This window comes from Paracoccidioides lutzii, assembly GCF_000150705.2.
Source record: "Paracoccidioides lutzii Pb01 unplaced genomic scaffold supercont2.18, whole genome shotgun sequence".
NCBI classification, from domain to species: Eukaryota; Fungi; Ascomycota; class Eurotiomycetes; order Onygenales; family Ajellomycetaceae; genus Paracoccidioides; species Paracoccidioides lutzii.
The window spans coordinates 302660-317558 of NW_015440964.1; the positions used below are offsets into that span (position 1 = coordinate 302660).

The window sequence follows — 14899 nt, forward strand, 5'->3', positions numbered from 1 at the left end:
ACAGATGCCGCCAGCCGGGAGAGTCGTTAGATGGTGGTTATATAGTGTCTTGTCTAAGGTCGGTCGCTGGTTTGTCATCAGCTTTTGAAGCTATAACTAACTAGTTAACTAGTTAAAATCTTTTCCCAGAAACCTTTCACATATATACCAACTGTAATAGAACTATGTATAAAGCCTGCAGAATACCTCTACTCTCTCTTTGCTTCCCGTTTTCACATGAATAGCGCCGACAGAATAGTTGCCCCGCGGCAGTGAGAAGAACGGTCCCTGATATTATTTCATAATATGTAAGAACAAACTCGCAGAATCACTGATAGAAAGGGAACCATCGTTACTACTTATGTACAAGTTTCACGTTCGCCTGCTTATATATATCTCAGACTGAACTTGGCCAGACCACAAAATCCGAAATCTAGCCCCTCAACTAGCCAGAAGCTAACTAAACCTAACCCCGCTGATCACCATTTAACATATCCCCATCTCCCCCAACCTCATACTTATCCGAGCTGCCAGATGGTATGTGTCCAACCGCCAGGCGGCGTGCCGTCGCCATCCGCTCACCTGGCCATCAACAATGAACATGTATCCGCAAACGCCCCGCTATCTCCAGTGCATGGTTTCCACCAGCTAGGCGACGCGTAGATCATGGGATACCTTTTTGCTTTCGCAGGTTATTGACGAAATCCTAGAATCCACGACACCATCGCAGATGCACTGAGCTCGTAGCATTGGGATCCATTCGGGTTGCTTTCGATATCCAACATGCCAGGCAAAGTTATGCCGTTGCCGGTCAATCCCCCCAAATGCGCTAGGAAGTGTGCAGTTTGTGCTGCACCAATGGCTGAATCTGGGTGCGCGAACTGATATCCAGCACGAATAAAGCCGGCCTTTGTTGCACTCGTGTAGTGAATGCTGAAGGAAGGGTCGGTGTAGTTGGTGCCCTTAGTAGCCTGATAGTTGTGCTTGGTTTGCGATTTTATGACCGATGGAGAAGAGAATTGAAAGAGGTGGAGGATGGAAGTATGGATGCACCCTGATGATAAAACGAGCTCCGTATTTATGTGCGCTTGCGAAATCGACATATTGTAATCAAATAGGAGATATTGGATCCTTGGGCAGCGGCGTTAGCCACGACTCCTGAGGCTCCTAGTGCAGCGAGTGTGAGTTTCATGGATCGCAAAGTCGATCAGATATGCTGTGTATTTAATTATCTTAAACGGGATAATGTCAGGAATTATAATCGGCTGGTAATCAAAATAGATCTTGACGAACGGAGCGGTGGTTATGAACTACTTTTATATCACAGCTCATCAACCGGCCGCAGGAAGTTCGGCATCCATGTTTTGGCCCATTTAATGTAGAAGACATACAGCCACCGTCTTTTCTTGTTTCAACCCCGATCATCTTCATGCAATTTCAAACCTCGAGTGACTAAATTAAAGGCAATGAATGGGATTGATGGGGTTTTATCAGGGATCGTGGACCGGGTATTGTATCAACATCCATTCAGCCTCGCCATTTCGACCCATTAGTTAGCAGAAGTCAGCTCTGCCGATTTCAATGCTGCGACCCTTGAATCAATATTCTTGTGAAAACGGGGTGTCGAATTTCTGGCGTCTGCGAACGCAAGAGAAAACCCCCATATGATCATTTCCTCCCCCAAAACTAAGGCTGAAAACTTGAGAATGTTATCATATTGTACAACATCTGTCTGCCGAATCTCCTTGAGTATCCAAAAGTATAAAGAAAAAATATCCCCAAAGAAAGTATAGTATTGCAAAAGGACCAAGAAGAAATATGATCCCAAAAAGATGTGTAGATAGCAAACATCCAAAGAGAAAACATAAGAGAGATCCACAATGAATGTAACTTCGCATGAGCGATGTAGAGTGCCACGGCACGACCTACCCGCGATTCCCAATTCCTGAATCCTCCAAGGCATCCCCACCCTCCCCCTCCTCCTCCCCCTCCTCCTCCTCCTCCTCTTCTTCTTCTTTCAAAATCTCAATCCCAGAGTCCGGTCGCCGTCTCTTCCTCTTATCCCCTCTGTAGACCTCCACGTTCACAAACCTATCGCATGACGGCGTGATGGGTTCGCTCCCAATAGGTGCAAATCCACTATCGTTAATCGTGTTGCGAACTTCGCTATCGTTCTGTCCGCTCTGGTGGTCATTAGGACTATCAATGCCACCATACAAAGCAGACATCCCATTTTCCCACTCCATGAGTTCCCTGACAGTTGCACTGGCTCTCTCTCGCGCGGTGTGGATGGTTTCTTGCGAGAACAGCTTTTGCAGGGAGTTCAATCGGGACTGCAAACGAGCCTTGTCTACACGAAGCGTTTCGATTTCTGATTGGGTTTCATTGAGCGCATTGGTGATTAATGAGATACGAACGTTCATGGCTCCTAGCTGTTTATCGTGATTTTGCGATTGGGAAGCAATGGCTTGGTCATGATCGGATTTCAGTTGTTGTATCTTCGATTCAAGAGATGATAGCTCTGCGGTACGCTTGTCCAGATGTTTCTGCATCTTTTCACGGATTCGTTGTTGATCCCTTATGTTCTGTTCCAATTTGGCAATATCCTCCTTCGCCCGCATATTCTCACTATGTAAGTTTGAGTTTGCGTTCTCTAGCTCGGCGACTTTTTGCATGGAGGCGATTGTGTCGTCTTCAAGTTTCATATTTAGCTCTTCTAGGATTTTGAGATCGGCTCTGTAATTTGCTATTGCATTATTGAGGCGGACTTTATCCGTTTCCAGGACATTGATATCTTGCCCCAGTTTCTGCATCTTCATCCGAATATGCATCATGTCTTCTGCCATGGAGTCGCTAACTTCTTCGAGATTCTTGTTCTTTTTGTTAGATTGCTCCAAACGATGCAATGTCATATTGAACTGGTTTCGCAAGGCAGCTTCTCGATGTTCGCAACCAGCAACCTGTTCGTGGATCAATGCAAGATCCTGGACTAAGTTGTTAATTCGCTCTACAAGTGCATCGATAATTTCTTTCCAGTTCATTAAATCTCCATTTGCTGTTTCACCAGGAACAGCTCGTTCGAGTTCGATTCTGGCTTGGCGAAACCGAACGCCCATATTTGACAGTATTTCAGATGCACTGGCACCATCAAACCCGTGGCCGGAGAGGTCTTTAGCTACACTTTCGAGTTTTCCAATAGCCTTTGATTCTCGAGACAAAATCTTGCGTAGCGTAGTGACGATTTGAGGTAAGAAATTTGGTGGAGGGGAAGCTGAACGGTTTGGAGGGCTCTCTGCTTGAGAACCATTTCCTCTATCCATATTATTGGATCCCAAAAGAGAAGACCAATCTCTGAAAAGTGCGCGTTTCTCTTGTCTCACATTGTGGAGTTGGGCAGATAGGGCGTTGTTCTCTGCATCTTGCTCTGTATCTTGTCGAGATATTTGAGTCCATGCATCTGAAGTACGCCGGCGATTGGAGGACAGTCGCGACGAAACCGGGCTTGACGAAGCGGTGAGCATGTCATTGTCCATCATCGTAATGTCGTCACCAACAAATATCATCTCTTCATCCTCATTTGCAGGCTGGGATATTGACAGATTTTCCGCACGTGCTGAATCCTCATACTTCCTCAACAAGGTCTCCAATTCCGCAATCCGATGTCTTGCCTCGGAAAGCTCCCTAATTCTTTCCGGAGTGTACGGGGCGCTGTCATCTTGTGCTTCAGTCTTCACTTTACGTAAGGTGCTTAATTCTCGCCTCAGATTCGCCAGTTCTTCTTCTTTTGCCCTTTCCTCCCTTTCCTTCTCTTTCTTTCTCTCATTGATGTTGTTCATTTCTTCACTAAGCCCAAATCGTGCAATGCGCCGTCTAGCTCTAGCATTAAGGATTGCGCTGCAGGATAAAAACTGGAACGTTTGGGCTTCAGTCGGTAGTTCTGGCAACTCATATTTTACCCCATTGTTGTCGGTTTGCCAGTTAGGTTCTGAGTAGCGACGACGAGTCCTTTTAGCGCTAGGTTCTTTTATCGATGGAGAGTTCTGTGATACAAGTCTTGTCCGCTTAATCGCCGGTGTTAAACCGGTTGACAGGTTGCTGTCTAGATTGCTAGATAGTTGTTGTATTGGGAGGCCAGGATCAGAAAATCTGACCTTTTTCGATATTTTCCCTATTCTGGTGGGTGTTCGAGGTTCCATGATAGAAGATCGCGACGGCAAAATGCTTCCGGGATTATTTTCTATCCGTCCGCTACTCCCAATCGACGCCGTATACGATCCGTGATCAGGCTTGCTGGATGACCTCCTATTTCTGGCAGCCATCCTGATGTTCAGCTGCAACAAATAAGAGCTGTCAGAATTTCACAGCAGTATGATGACTTGTACGATCTGATGCTGCAGAAATTAGTAAATTGGCCATAACGCGTGAAAAAAAAAAAGGCTCCATTTCAACGTGTGTACCGGGAAAGAGATGACGAGAAAACGACGTTGGCTCCGGATACAATGTGAGCCATGTAACAACGCTGGGCAATTTTGAAAAGATATCCCAAAAACAAGACTTAGTTAGGAACCCCACTTACCCTGTTTCAAATATTTTATTTATGTTTTCGAGAGATTGCAATGTACAACCAGGGGCTTGTGGTAACAGGTGCAAGCTGGATATCGAAGTATCTAAAATGGCAAGCTTGTGGCACTATTTGCGGACGAGGACGCGCAGAGTCAACTGCCCACTGAGGGGAAATCAACGAATTGTTTATTTTAGGCTGCAGTGCTGCTGGCACTCCGTGGAACACGCTGAATAAATGTTCTGGGTAGGCTGCCAGCTCATCCGTAATCGGAAAAATCAAAACAAAAACGCACTATTAGTTAGTGGAGCGGGGCGGATAACTATCAGATATAGGAAAATGACCTCAAGATGGCCGAGCTCACGCGTCTTTCGACATCTTTTAGCCAAATCCACGCGTGGTTGAGAGGGGCTTTCAGCTGGCGGCAATCATCAATAAGAGTACGGAGTAAATTAAATAAATGGTTTGTTGTTGGAACAGGGAGTGGGTTCAAAATTGCCCCATTGGGTTAGAGGTAAACAACATACCCAAACGGGATAACGTGACGTGTTTGTCCATTTCCTCGGTGATGATGGCTGCCTTCATTCCTCAGAATACACATAACACAGCCAATAAATGGCCCGTTACGACAGATGCAATTTTGACAGGGCTCGGCTGTGAGCTCACCACGAGTGTGCAAGTTTTACATGTCACCCAAGACATAAACAGCTGAAGGAATCAGAGTACTTTGAGGGTAATGTCAACTGGAAGATGCCGGCCGGTGTTTACAAGAATACGGATATATGCACTTATCAAAACAATCAATGCCAAAATGCCAAGCAAGTTCATTTCTTGGAGGAGAAAAGGGATAATCTTGATATTGCTTTAGATCATTCCAGTGTTCATGGGAATGCACATTTCAAATGATACATGTGATTCAACTATATATCAACTATATATCAACATATATCAACTGCCTGGCGAGTCCCATATTCCAGAAATGTTCACATATATTGCATTCTACGTTTCGTATCCCAAAGACCGGGTTTTAATGACATTGCTCGAGATTAACCCAAGTATGCATGCGTACCTACAAGGCTCGCCCCCGTTCAGTGCTTCTAACATCTATTAGTATTCCCCACCACGTTCAATCAAGAAAGCCAAAGAAAGGCGACAGGCCCAAGTGCTCAGGACAGATTAGTTTAAATGATGTTGTAATTGTTTGTCGGGCTACCCGATTGAGAGCCATGCAGAAGAGGACATAAGTTTATTTGCGTTGTAGTCCGAATCGATTGACAAGCCCGTTCGAAAATAAGAAGGTGTTGGCATGTTGCAATTGACTTCGAATTTCAGCATCCGTGTAAAAAGTGAAATGGATAGAACCTGACTGCGTGGTCACATGACCCTATGAGTCAGCACTTGCCGACCCTTGGCAGCCGAGGCTCGTATTGAAGGAGAATAATCTTCTATGGTTGTGTCTACTTGCGTATTCTCCCATTCAAGCAACTAATTGATGACGATAATATTTCTAACCTGGGAGGACGCATCGGCTAATCAATAATGGGCATTGTATCCTCACCTTCATAAATAGGCTCAGGTAGACTAGCTAGAATCCCAGAGTTCTCGTTTATCTGACAATTCTGCACTTTACACTTCCTCTCAGCGTTCTCATGATACCCACACTATATTATAACTACACTTTGAATAATCTTTCTAGTTTTATCAACCAGTTATCCTTTAACCGCTCCTTACTTCCCAACCATGGCCTCACCCCTCTTCACGGTCCAGAAGTCAGAGGGCGTGATAACATGCACCCAGCCGCAGGATGCCGTATACTTACTGACCTTCAATTTCCAGCCGGATAACCGTTTAACAGAGGATTTCTGTCAGGCTATGCTCCTGGCTCTGGACATCATCCACTTCAAGTATCCTCCCGGAGTCGTCATTACCACCTCCGCCATCCAGAAATTCTACAGTAATGGCTTAGATCTTAAAAAAGCCGTTGCGACCAAGGGCTTCTTCGAAAACCAGCTTTTCGCCCTATTCAAGCGGCTTTTAACGTGAGTTGGATAATGTTACAATGCCCTTTGTTCTTCCTTTTCATCCCTGAAAAGCCTATTAGCTAATAATACTTGGGAACTGCCGTTAGTTACCCCCTTCCTACCGTTGCCTTAATAAATGGCCATGCCTTTGCCGGGGGTTTCATGACGGCCATGTACCACGACTACCGCATCTTTAACCCTTCGCGCGGCTTTCTATGCCTAAACGAGATCAACTTCGGCGCCGCCCTCAAGCCCGCCATGTGCTCTATCTTCCGAGAGAAAATCGCAAACCCGCTCACATTCCGAAGCATAGTGCTTGAGGGACACCGGTTTGGCGGCAAGGAAGCGCTCGAGCACGGTATCGTCGATGGCCTCGGCGATCTAGATGAGGCGCTGGCGTTGATTGAGAAGAGAAAATTAACGACCATGCCCGTTTCCGGGGTTTATGGATTACTGAGGAGAGAGATGTTTAAGGAGACTTATGCGATTCTGGAGAATTGTGGGAATGATCATGCGGAGGCGCAGAGGGAAGCGGAGAAGGATTTGAGGGAAAAGGAGGGTGGAATGAAGCGGGTAGTGGAGTGGGAGCGGAAAAGGTCGAAGCTGTGAGGTTAGTTGATGGGTTTGTTGTAGGAACGTATTTATGAATGCATGTACAGCACACATTTTTTGCCCTGTGGAGCTGGCGGACTATTTCACGTATGTACGGAGTAGTTTTTGTTTCCTTTTTCTAGACGTATGGAATTGGATTGCATAGGCACTGAAACACATATTGATTATGGTCAAAATATGTGTTGCTTGCACGGGTTGATTCTTTACCCTAGGACTTTGATCAGGGTTGGTGGAGTTTTTCTATGATTGCAAGCAAATACTAGAAAAGGGGGTATGAGATGCCTCTGGAGCTGATTATGCCTTGAATTCAGTTGCTTAAATAGTTAACTATTATTATAGCAGAGTGTAATTTACATGATGTTGTCATTAGAATTTATTCCTGTGAATCAATCAAGCAGTGCTTAATTTATTTGAACCAACCATTGAGTGATGTCATCAGCGACTTTCTCACCCTCTTCAAATATCATCTTAGCAGCTATCCGACAGCTCATGTTCTTCATCATCGAACATCATCAGCAATATTCGAAAACTTCGTATAGCAAGGTGACAACTCACACTGCTATCGCTGTAGTGACAACTGGAGTTTACTTTGGTCCTAAATTCAAACTCGATAACGTTACCCTCTCAAGTTCAACTTCATATTCAAGAGGCGAGCGATTCCCAAAACTTTCTCCTTTATCTGATCATCACCCAAATACAACAGCAATGGACACCAAAACATACACATCTCCTGAGAATGTTGCCCCCTTTGCACTTTTACCTTCAGAGATCCTTTATATGATTCTATTTCTCCTCCCACCCTCCAGTCTGGCAGCAATGTCTGCTACTTGCCACCGTCTCCGCAAACACACCCAGAATGACAATATTTGGATGAATCTGGTGAACTCAAACATTCCGAGGCCGCTCATCAGCTCTGCCCCATTTAATTCATGGAGAAAACTATACATATCCCAATATCCGATGTGGTTCTTAGTGCGCAATAAGATTTGGTTTTCCAATCAGAAAGACACGGGGAATCTTATAGTGACGAGATACAACCCGTACAGGTCGATGATTGAAGGTTTCCGTGTCGTTGCGCGACACACTTTCCGCCAATTCGAGCAATGGTCTAAGGATCCGACAGTTCTTATTCACTCTTTCAATCCGGAGGTAACCCTGCTGATGGATGATCCTGTGGTTGAACTCTTCAATTTTATCGTATCGCCTAACAGGCGCTACAGTAAATATCCATTGGGGGAGATAAACTTCACCAGGCATTATCCTGAATACCGCATGGTCACCACTTTTATGCTATGTGCTAGGATACCTCATGAGGACCAAGAGGATACTCAAAAAACTGTTTGGCCGCCGCGAATTATACCATCTGATGAACGGGTAGATGTCTCAGAAGAGCTGTCGTCGTCGTGGAAGCCAGAGCCTAAGAGACCGTGGAAATGTGAAGACATTTGTCTGTCAACTTTTAAACTGAGGCGATGGACACAGATTGGCAATCTTGGGATTGCGTGTCAAGAAGGGGCTTCTAGACGTGGGGTAACCACGTTTGCCACGTTGCAACCTGAGCTGTATACACCCACTCCAGAGAAACCTTACCGGGGTGTATGGGTGGGAGATTATTCTGGCCATGGATCCGAATTCCTTCTGGTGATGCAGAGGGATGGCCCGGTCATAGATTTCCTAGACGATGAACACCCGGACATAGAGGACAAGCCGTCAATCTCCACATCTTCCTCGACGGAAGGCCCGTCCCCCTCGTCTCCTCCGCGACTAAGGTTGGAAGCGGTAAAATTAACTGGCGACACGAACGTCCCTCGGGGAGAAATATCGTTTCTGTCAGAGGATATTGGAGCGGGAGGATTAATTAGAGTCGCTGATGAGGATTTGTTTAAGGGCGCAAGAGTCGTGCGTGCTCAGGGGCATATCGCGTGGACAAACTTTAGAGATGGTGAGTCTGCTCTCTCACCCTTTCCTTCCATATTTTATTATTTACATTGTTTGCATTTCCGCTGCTCCTTCTCTTCCAATAGCATTTTCAGTGGGGAATGCTTTTAAACATGTATATGTGAGTGTGTTTAAATATTAACTTGGTATTTTTCCCTTTTCCAGACAAGTTTATTCCGGCACAGTTATTTCTTATCTCGAACGACTGCATGGCACTTTTCTGGGAAGAGCTGAAGCATATGTCATACTATCGGCGAGTTGACGTCGATGAGCTTGTTTATCACGAATTTGGTTCACATCATCTCTGATAGTGATAATAATATCCCCTTTTTACGCTTGTATGGAACCGCCCGTCATTGACCCCTTTCAAGCTGGCGACGATGTGAAAGAAATGCCCGAGAGATAAACCCTTATCTGACTCCAATGTACCCGAATTAATCGCTTTTCATTGTTGTATCCCCGGTCCACAGGTTATGTTTGTTCTGCAGGTTTTTCAAATCTCTGCCTCGAAACGCCATTAATAAGGTGGATTTCATATCTCTTTCTCCATTATCTTGATGGATCGATATTTAGCTATTTATGCTCTTCTTCGCAATGGAGGATGAGAATGGTGGTACCACATCTGCTTGCCCCGTTGACATCGAAACTCTCAATGCCCTCATGTATAACCAGCTTCGGAAGGGTGATGGAAGAACAGATACTCCCCTTCGTCCACCTCGCATTCCTTCTGGCTTGGATTCTATCGCCAAGCTACTTGCATCTCAAGCGAACGGCGATATGATAGCCACTGCTGTACAAATTGACGAACCACACCAGGAAGTTATTCTATCTATATCTTCAAACAACTTGATCCAAGTAGAGACGCTGGGTTATATACATCATGTATTTCTCCAACTTCAAAAAGTCGCTATTGCACGCCATAAACATGATATACGGATCCAGAAAAAGGACGGTTTTTATCTGGGTTGTCTCATACGGGCGAGGAGTAAAAATGAGCTTACTCCTCTACAGAGTCAAATCAGAAATGTCCATCGTGCTGTCTATATGTTCGCTTTTGATAGTCTGATACGGCGAATTCTAAAACCATTGGGTGCGGACTCGAGCGGCTTAGTGCAGCTCTATAAGTGTACTCAGGATGTTGTCACGGTGATAACGTATGCAACTAGGCCACTCCTGCTTACTATACGGTGCCTTTTAAAATGGGTAGCCCAAAATGTCCTTCAGCGTGGGAAAGAGACCTTAAACAATAGTCGGGTGTTGTCGTTGTTCCTCTGCGCTATGCAACTTCTGGTCGACGCTGTCAAACAGCTGTCGGAAAATTATTTCATGCGGCGGGAACTGTCATACATTGGTCAAGATGCAGGTATGTTTATGGTGTATCTACCTTAATGGCTTAGTACCATTTTCGTTTGCGCTTCTGTTATATTAAAATCTTGTCCCACTACTCCCTATTCATCATATCAAACCGAAAGTTGTCACTCATGGAATGCAATAGGTTTCGACATATATGACTATCTTAGAAACGTCATTGCCATTCCCCGCTCTATTGAAATCCTTGTTCGGTACGCTAGATCCCGAATATACAGCTCCTTTTTTATGGACAAAAGGCTACGGGTGAACATCGTCCAAACACTGGAGCGCTCGTTCACCCTGCCGTCCACTTTAACCGCCTGGAACACCGTCGCTCAGAAAGCATCTCATGTTGCGAACATCCCAATACCCAGCTCTATGAGGCTCTCTGGCAGCGGTGATTCTAGCATCGGCTCCAGGAAATCTGAGGTCAAGCATCGCATTCATCCCGAATGTGCTATTGCTCTCCATTTTCTTCTCAATCGAATCCAGAACAGGGGTATTATGAATACCAACACCATTCGGAATTTCTCCCGCCAAAAATACATACCCCCAATCAGTTTCATTGGGACTAGCACCCACGTCTGCAACATGTGTTTCTACTTTTTAGAGAGCTTGATACCTGCCACTAGTGTTATTTTCCGGGTGACTAGATCGCGGATGGATATATTTCCATGGGGTTTCCCTGTTGTGTCGGAGGAGGGAAAGGATTTTGAAGGGATCATGATGACGGCCAAGGAGAAGAGTAGGGTGGATAGGTTGAAGGATCGTATTGCGGAGGAAATGTTTAGGAGGGTGAGCAGGGATTACATGTCTATATTGGTCTTAAAGGACGAAAGGGGGCATAGTGCGGGAGGGGGAAAGAGGAAGAGAGAAGATGATGAGGAGAGTGGAGGGGAAGGGGATCGTGTAAAGAGAGGGAGGGAGGGAGAGGGGTCGACCTAAGTGTAAGGTGGTGGGAGAAGATGAATTGAACTCCATTCTTGTGTAGTCATGCTATTTTTATAGTGGAATTTTCAGAACTTGTTTTCGATGTTCGATCAGAATAACTATGCTGCTTCTGCTTATTTTCGACAACCCTTCCACGTCCTCCTCATCACTCACACTTCTTCTTCTCTAATTTATTTTCCTCCGTTGGAAGTCGGTCACCCTACCTAGGACATAGGGGCTTATTTATGTATTATTGGGTTGATCATTCGAGAACATAATTAAATGTAACCAACGGGCAGTAGCTGGATATGTTCTTGGTTTTTGACGCAATGCCTTACGTAACCTGAGTTCTTTCGAGTTCAAAAAATGTCTTAAGTGGCGTTTCCAAGGCCAACAGCCCCTTTTCCTCTGGTGCTGGCAGCTGGAGTCAAGAGATTGATGTTGGCATGGCTTTTAACCTGCGTGGGACTTAATAAAGGAGCTATGTAGTTTAGTTGAGTTATGACTATCCACGTGACATCAGTCGTTGGTTCAGGCTTTCTTTCTTGACACCCTTCCGAGCCTGACTTGGAATGTCATCTCATTATTTGTCTGATACAACCACACATTATCAGTTACGCATATGCGTCATAGTTGAAAATCTTTGCTTACATCAACCTCCCAAGATCACTGTTATTTTTGGAGAGCTAGCTGTTTGAAATAGGAGTGCTCCGACGTACGCCCCTCGCGACATTGGGCCGGAATGGATATGCGCATCAGTGCCCAATTGCCCAACTTAATGCCATGATATTCCCTGCCCAATCCTGAGGACAACCACTCATTGGTCATCTGCGGTTCTTGCTCCTTGGACATTGCAGACTTTGCTCATGGCTACGTGCATTGCCGGCGTAGCAGAGAAATTGCTGGGTAGTTGGCGGTTCAAGTTGATCCCTGTCGACGACCAGAAGGCCGCCGCAGCAAATCCGACATGTTTGGATGCGGAGACATGTTGGAACCGCCTGGTTGCGATTTAAGATGAGATCTCGTGAGCTTGTTTTCCCGTGCTGTTTGCATCACAGTATCGTTATTGGCCATGGGGGCGACCACTGTGCTAACATTTTCAACCGACTATCCTGTCACCGTCTCCCTTGCGACATATTTCTAGCCGACAGGAACACACTAATGAAGCTATTGTTATGATCGGACACGGTTAATGGAAAGTACCTTGGCTGGATGTTGATCCCTACTCGAGGCAAGCCTTTCAACTGCTTTATTTCTTGTCGTTGCTGCCCAAACTAAGTCTCAGCTCCGCCTCTTCACAATCTCTTTGGCTCTTCCAAACCAGCTGCTGGTGTCCTTTATTATGTCCTCTACACGCTCTTTTGCTTTTGGGATTACACTAGGGACATATTGACTGCCAATCGCAGCCGCACATTTGGAGTTTAAACCGGGTTACGCGAAAGCGCTCACATTTGGTTTCCGATGGACAGCACTCCCCAGTTGTATGGAAATTAGGAGAACATAATCTTGTGCATTGAGCTGATTTGGCGGTGTAACCTCGTTCCGTTGCCCTTTTGTGTCTCCCGCTTGATTTTCCTCAGGCATTGTACTGGAGGAATTCAACAAACCTGACATCATCCATATCGGTTCCTACACATATGTTCTCCATCTGCGACATTGGAACTGAGAAACTGAGATAAGATGACATTTTTTAAACGTTGCTTCTAAAATTATTGTTTTCCGGACCGACTTCGATCTTCACTGGTGTTATAACCAATCTGTGAAGCTCTCCTGCTGTGGAGACTCTTGTTTCGTCTTGGTGGCCTCAAGGCCAATTACTTCTCGTCTCCGCGGCTACCTTTATATCTAATACGGTATATAACGCCTCTTTCACCCCTACTGCTGCTTTCTGACTTACTCTTAGATATTGATTGATGTCCATTGAACGTGGCCCCCAATTATGTCTTATCAAGGATATTACCACTACCAAGGGAGGGCGGCAGATACTGACCTGAAATATTATCCGGTCAGCAGTGAGATAGCTATTTTTCCCCCTTCTCGAAGGTTAGTGAAACAGTCATGGAGCGGAGCTGGCATTCTATCGAAATACAAATATACTCATTAAGTCACGTTAGCTCGAGTGGCATGAATCGAGAATATGAGCCACAGGCGTATAGGCCAGCACCAGGGGTTTCCGGACTGTACCACTCTAGGTAGATCTGGATTTTCCACGATAACCCACTCGACATGGACACTGAGATCTTGACATTTAATTTAGTAGAAATAGGACATATCCATCGTGGGAGCTTTCTCGAGAGACATTGGGAGCCGTTCGATCACCCGATCAAGGAAGACTGAATGAATCGCCTATCTTATACAGTAACTCTGGTAGAATACCCACCACTACCCCGCCTTACGACCGATATTCAAATGTTTCCACCGCTCCCAACTTGGGATCAATTGGACAACAGCCACATCCTTCCGCTGGTGGAGATATAGATACTCATCTAGTGCATCCTTCTCATGACTTGATGATGCGAGACCCTAAGTCTCCAACTTTCGAGCAATTTAATTTCTTTCATTATCATTCGAAGAGACGCGCACCGGAAAACACAAAAAGCATTGCCAAATATCACCCACAGAGGCGGCTTTTCAACCGCGATGAGTTTGATGGTCCCACTCAGTTTTTAGATATGCCTTCCCCAAGGACTATTGCGGAACAGGAAAAAGATTTACCTCGCCTACCCACCAGTTTGGATGTGCAAGAGCAGGACAAAATCCTCTGTGAAGTTAATGATCGTTTAGCCAAATGTGCTTTCAATTTTGTTGCAAAATATCGATTTCCTATTCCTGTGGAACCAGACAAGAGACAGGTGAGAACACCAGCCGACCGGGAATGGACCGAATGGGTACACCTTTTGAAACGGTTAGCTACCAAGCGCCGAATTCCTGCCAGAGTTCTTTATAATGGCCAGATCAAGCAGTTTGTGACAGTCCTGGAGAATTCCTTGGAAATGCGCCATGCTGCAAAGCATCAATCAAGGCCAGTGAAAGATGATAGGAACGTCCTACAGCTCATATCCGCGGGCACTCAGGTTGCAAAAATTCTCAAGGATGCTTCCGCAATGGAATATTTAGACCAGCTATACGGAGGAACTGAAAACTTAATTCGGGACCGGCGCGCCCAGCGCGGAGAACTCTTTATCTATTCCTGAAATGCAGCCAAGCTTGGTAAAGTGAACGAAAATATCGTGGTTTCTTACTTCTGTTTTAACTGTTTAACTTTCTATCCAAGGATCGATACCCCAAAAAGCAACATTGACCCGACGTCTTGATGTTAAGTTCTTGGCAAGAAGTGGTTTTCGATCCTTTGATTATTTGATGTATTCCCTTTTTTGACAGTTTACCGGGCTATCCAACTGACGATCATTTCCTGGTTCATCTGTGCATAAGTCAATTCGCCACAATCTCCGCGGTCTGGAGTTCTCATATCGCACGATCTGTTTTCTATCTGGATCTTGGTGTGATA

General features: G+C 45.4%; 8 protein-coding genes across 8 annotated transcripts; 5 read left to right on the plus strand and 3 right to left on the minus strand.

Annotated features, from left to right (window-relative positions):
* Positions 1-445: 445 nt before the first annotated feature.
* On the minus strand, positions 446-1082 carry PAAG_06389 (N,O-diacetylmuramidase; the record flags this gene model as incomplete). The annotated part of the gene is made up of 2 exons (XM_015845877.1): positions 446-561; positions 680-1082. The coding sequence occupies 2 exons, from the start codon at positions 1080-1082 to the stop codon at positions 446-448; spliced, it is 519 nt and encodes a 172-aa protein (XP_015700103.1).
* An 822-nt stretch (positions 1083-1904) lies between these two features.
* Positions 1905-4298, minus strand: PAAG_06390 (hypothetical protein; the record flags this gene model as incomplete). The annotated part of the gene is made up of 1 exon (XM_002791605.1): positions 1905-4298. One exon carries the CDS (start codon positions 4296-4298, stop codon positions 1905-1907), a length of 2394 nt encoding a protein of 797 aa, XP_002791651.1.
* A 1982-nt stretch (positions 4299-6280) lies between these two features.
* Positions 6281-7170, plus strand: PAAG_06392 (enoyl-CoA hydratase/isomerase family protein; the record flags this gene model as incomplete). The annotated part of the gene is made up of 2 exons (XM_002791607.2): positions 6281-6579; positions 6669-7170. The coding sequence occupies 2 exons, from the start codon at positions 6281-6283 to the stop codon at positions 7168-7170; spliced, it is 801 nt and encodes a 266-aa protein (XP_002791653.1).
* Positions 7171-7602: 432 nt separating this feature from the next.
* Positions 7603-9419, plus strand: PAAG_12216 (hypothetical protein; the record flags this gene model as incomplete). The annotated part of the gene is made up of 2 exons (XM_015847733.1): positions 7603-9115; positions 9277-9419. The coding sequence occupies 2 exons, from the start codon at positions 7603-7605 to the stop codon at positions 9417-9419; spliced, it is 1656 nt and encodes a 551-aa protein (XP_015702645.1).
* A 286-nt stretch (positions 9420-9705) lies between these two features.
* On the plus strand, positions 9706-11406 carry PAAG_12217 (hypothetical protein; the record flags this gene model as incomplete). Its single annotated transcript, XM_002791608.2, has 2 exons — positions 9706-10474; positions 10607-11406. The coding sequence occupies 2 exons, from the start codon at positions 9706-9708 to the stop codon at positions 11404-11406; spliced, it is 1569 nt and encodes a 522-aa protein (XP_002791654.2).
* An 851-nt stretch (positions 11407-12257) lies between these two features.
* PAAG_12218 (hypothetical protein) lies at positions 12258-12535 on the plus strand (the record flags this gene model as incomplete). Its single annotated transcript, XM_015847734.1, has 2 exons — positions 12258-12378; positions 12450-12535. The coding sequence occupies 2 exons, from the start codon at positions 12258-12260 to the stop codon at positions 12533-12535; spliced, it is 207 nt and encodes a 68-aa protein (XP_015702646.1).
* A 287-nt stretch (positions 12536-12822) lies between these two features.
* On the minus strand, positions 12823-13078 carry PAAG_12219 (hypothetical protein; the record flags this gene model as incomplete). The annotated part of the gene is given in 2 exon segments (XM_015847735.1): positions 12823-12979; positions 12999-13078. 2 exon segments carry the CDS (start codon positions 13076-13078, stop codon positions 12823-12825), a joined length of 237 nt encoding a protein of 78 aa, XP_015702647.1.
* Positions 13079-13330: 252 nt separating this feature from the next.
* Positions 13331-14585, plus strand: PAAG_06395 (hypothetical protein; the record flags this gene model as incomplete). Its single annotated transcript, XM_015845878.1, has 3 exons — positions 13331-13434; positions 13506-13583; positions 13649-14585. 3 exons carry the CDS (start codon positions 13331-13333, stop codon positions 14583-14585), a joined length of 1119 nt encoding a protein of 372 aa, XP_015700104.1.
* Positions 14586-14899: the final 314 nt, after the last annotated feature.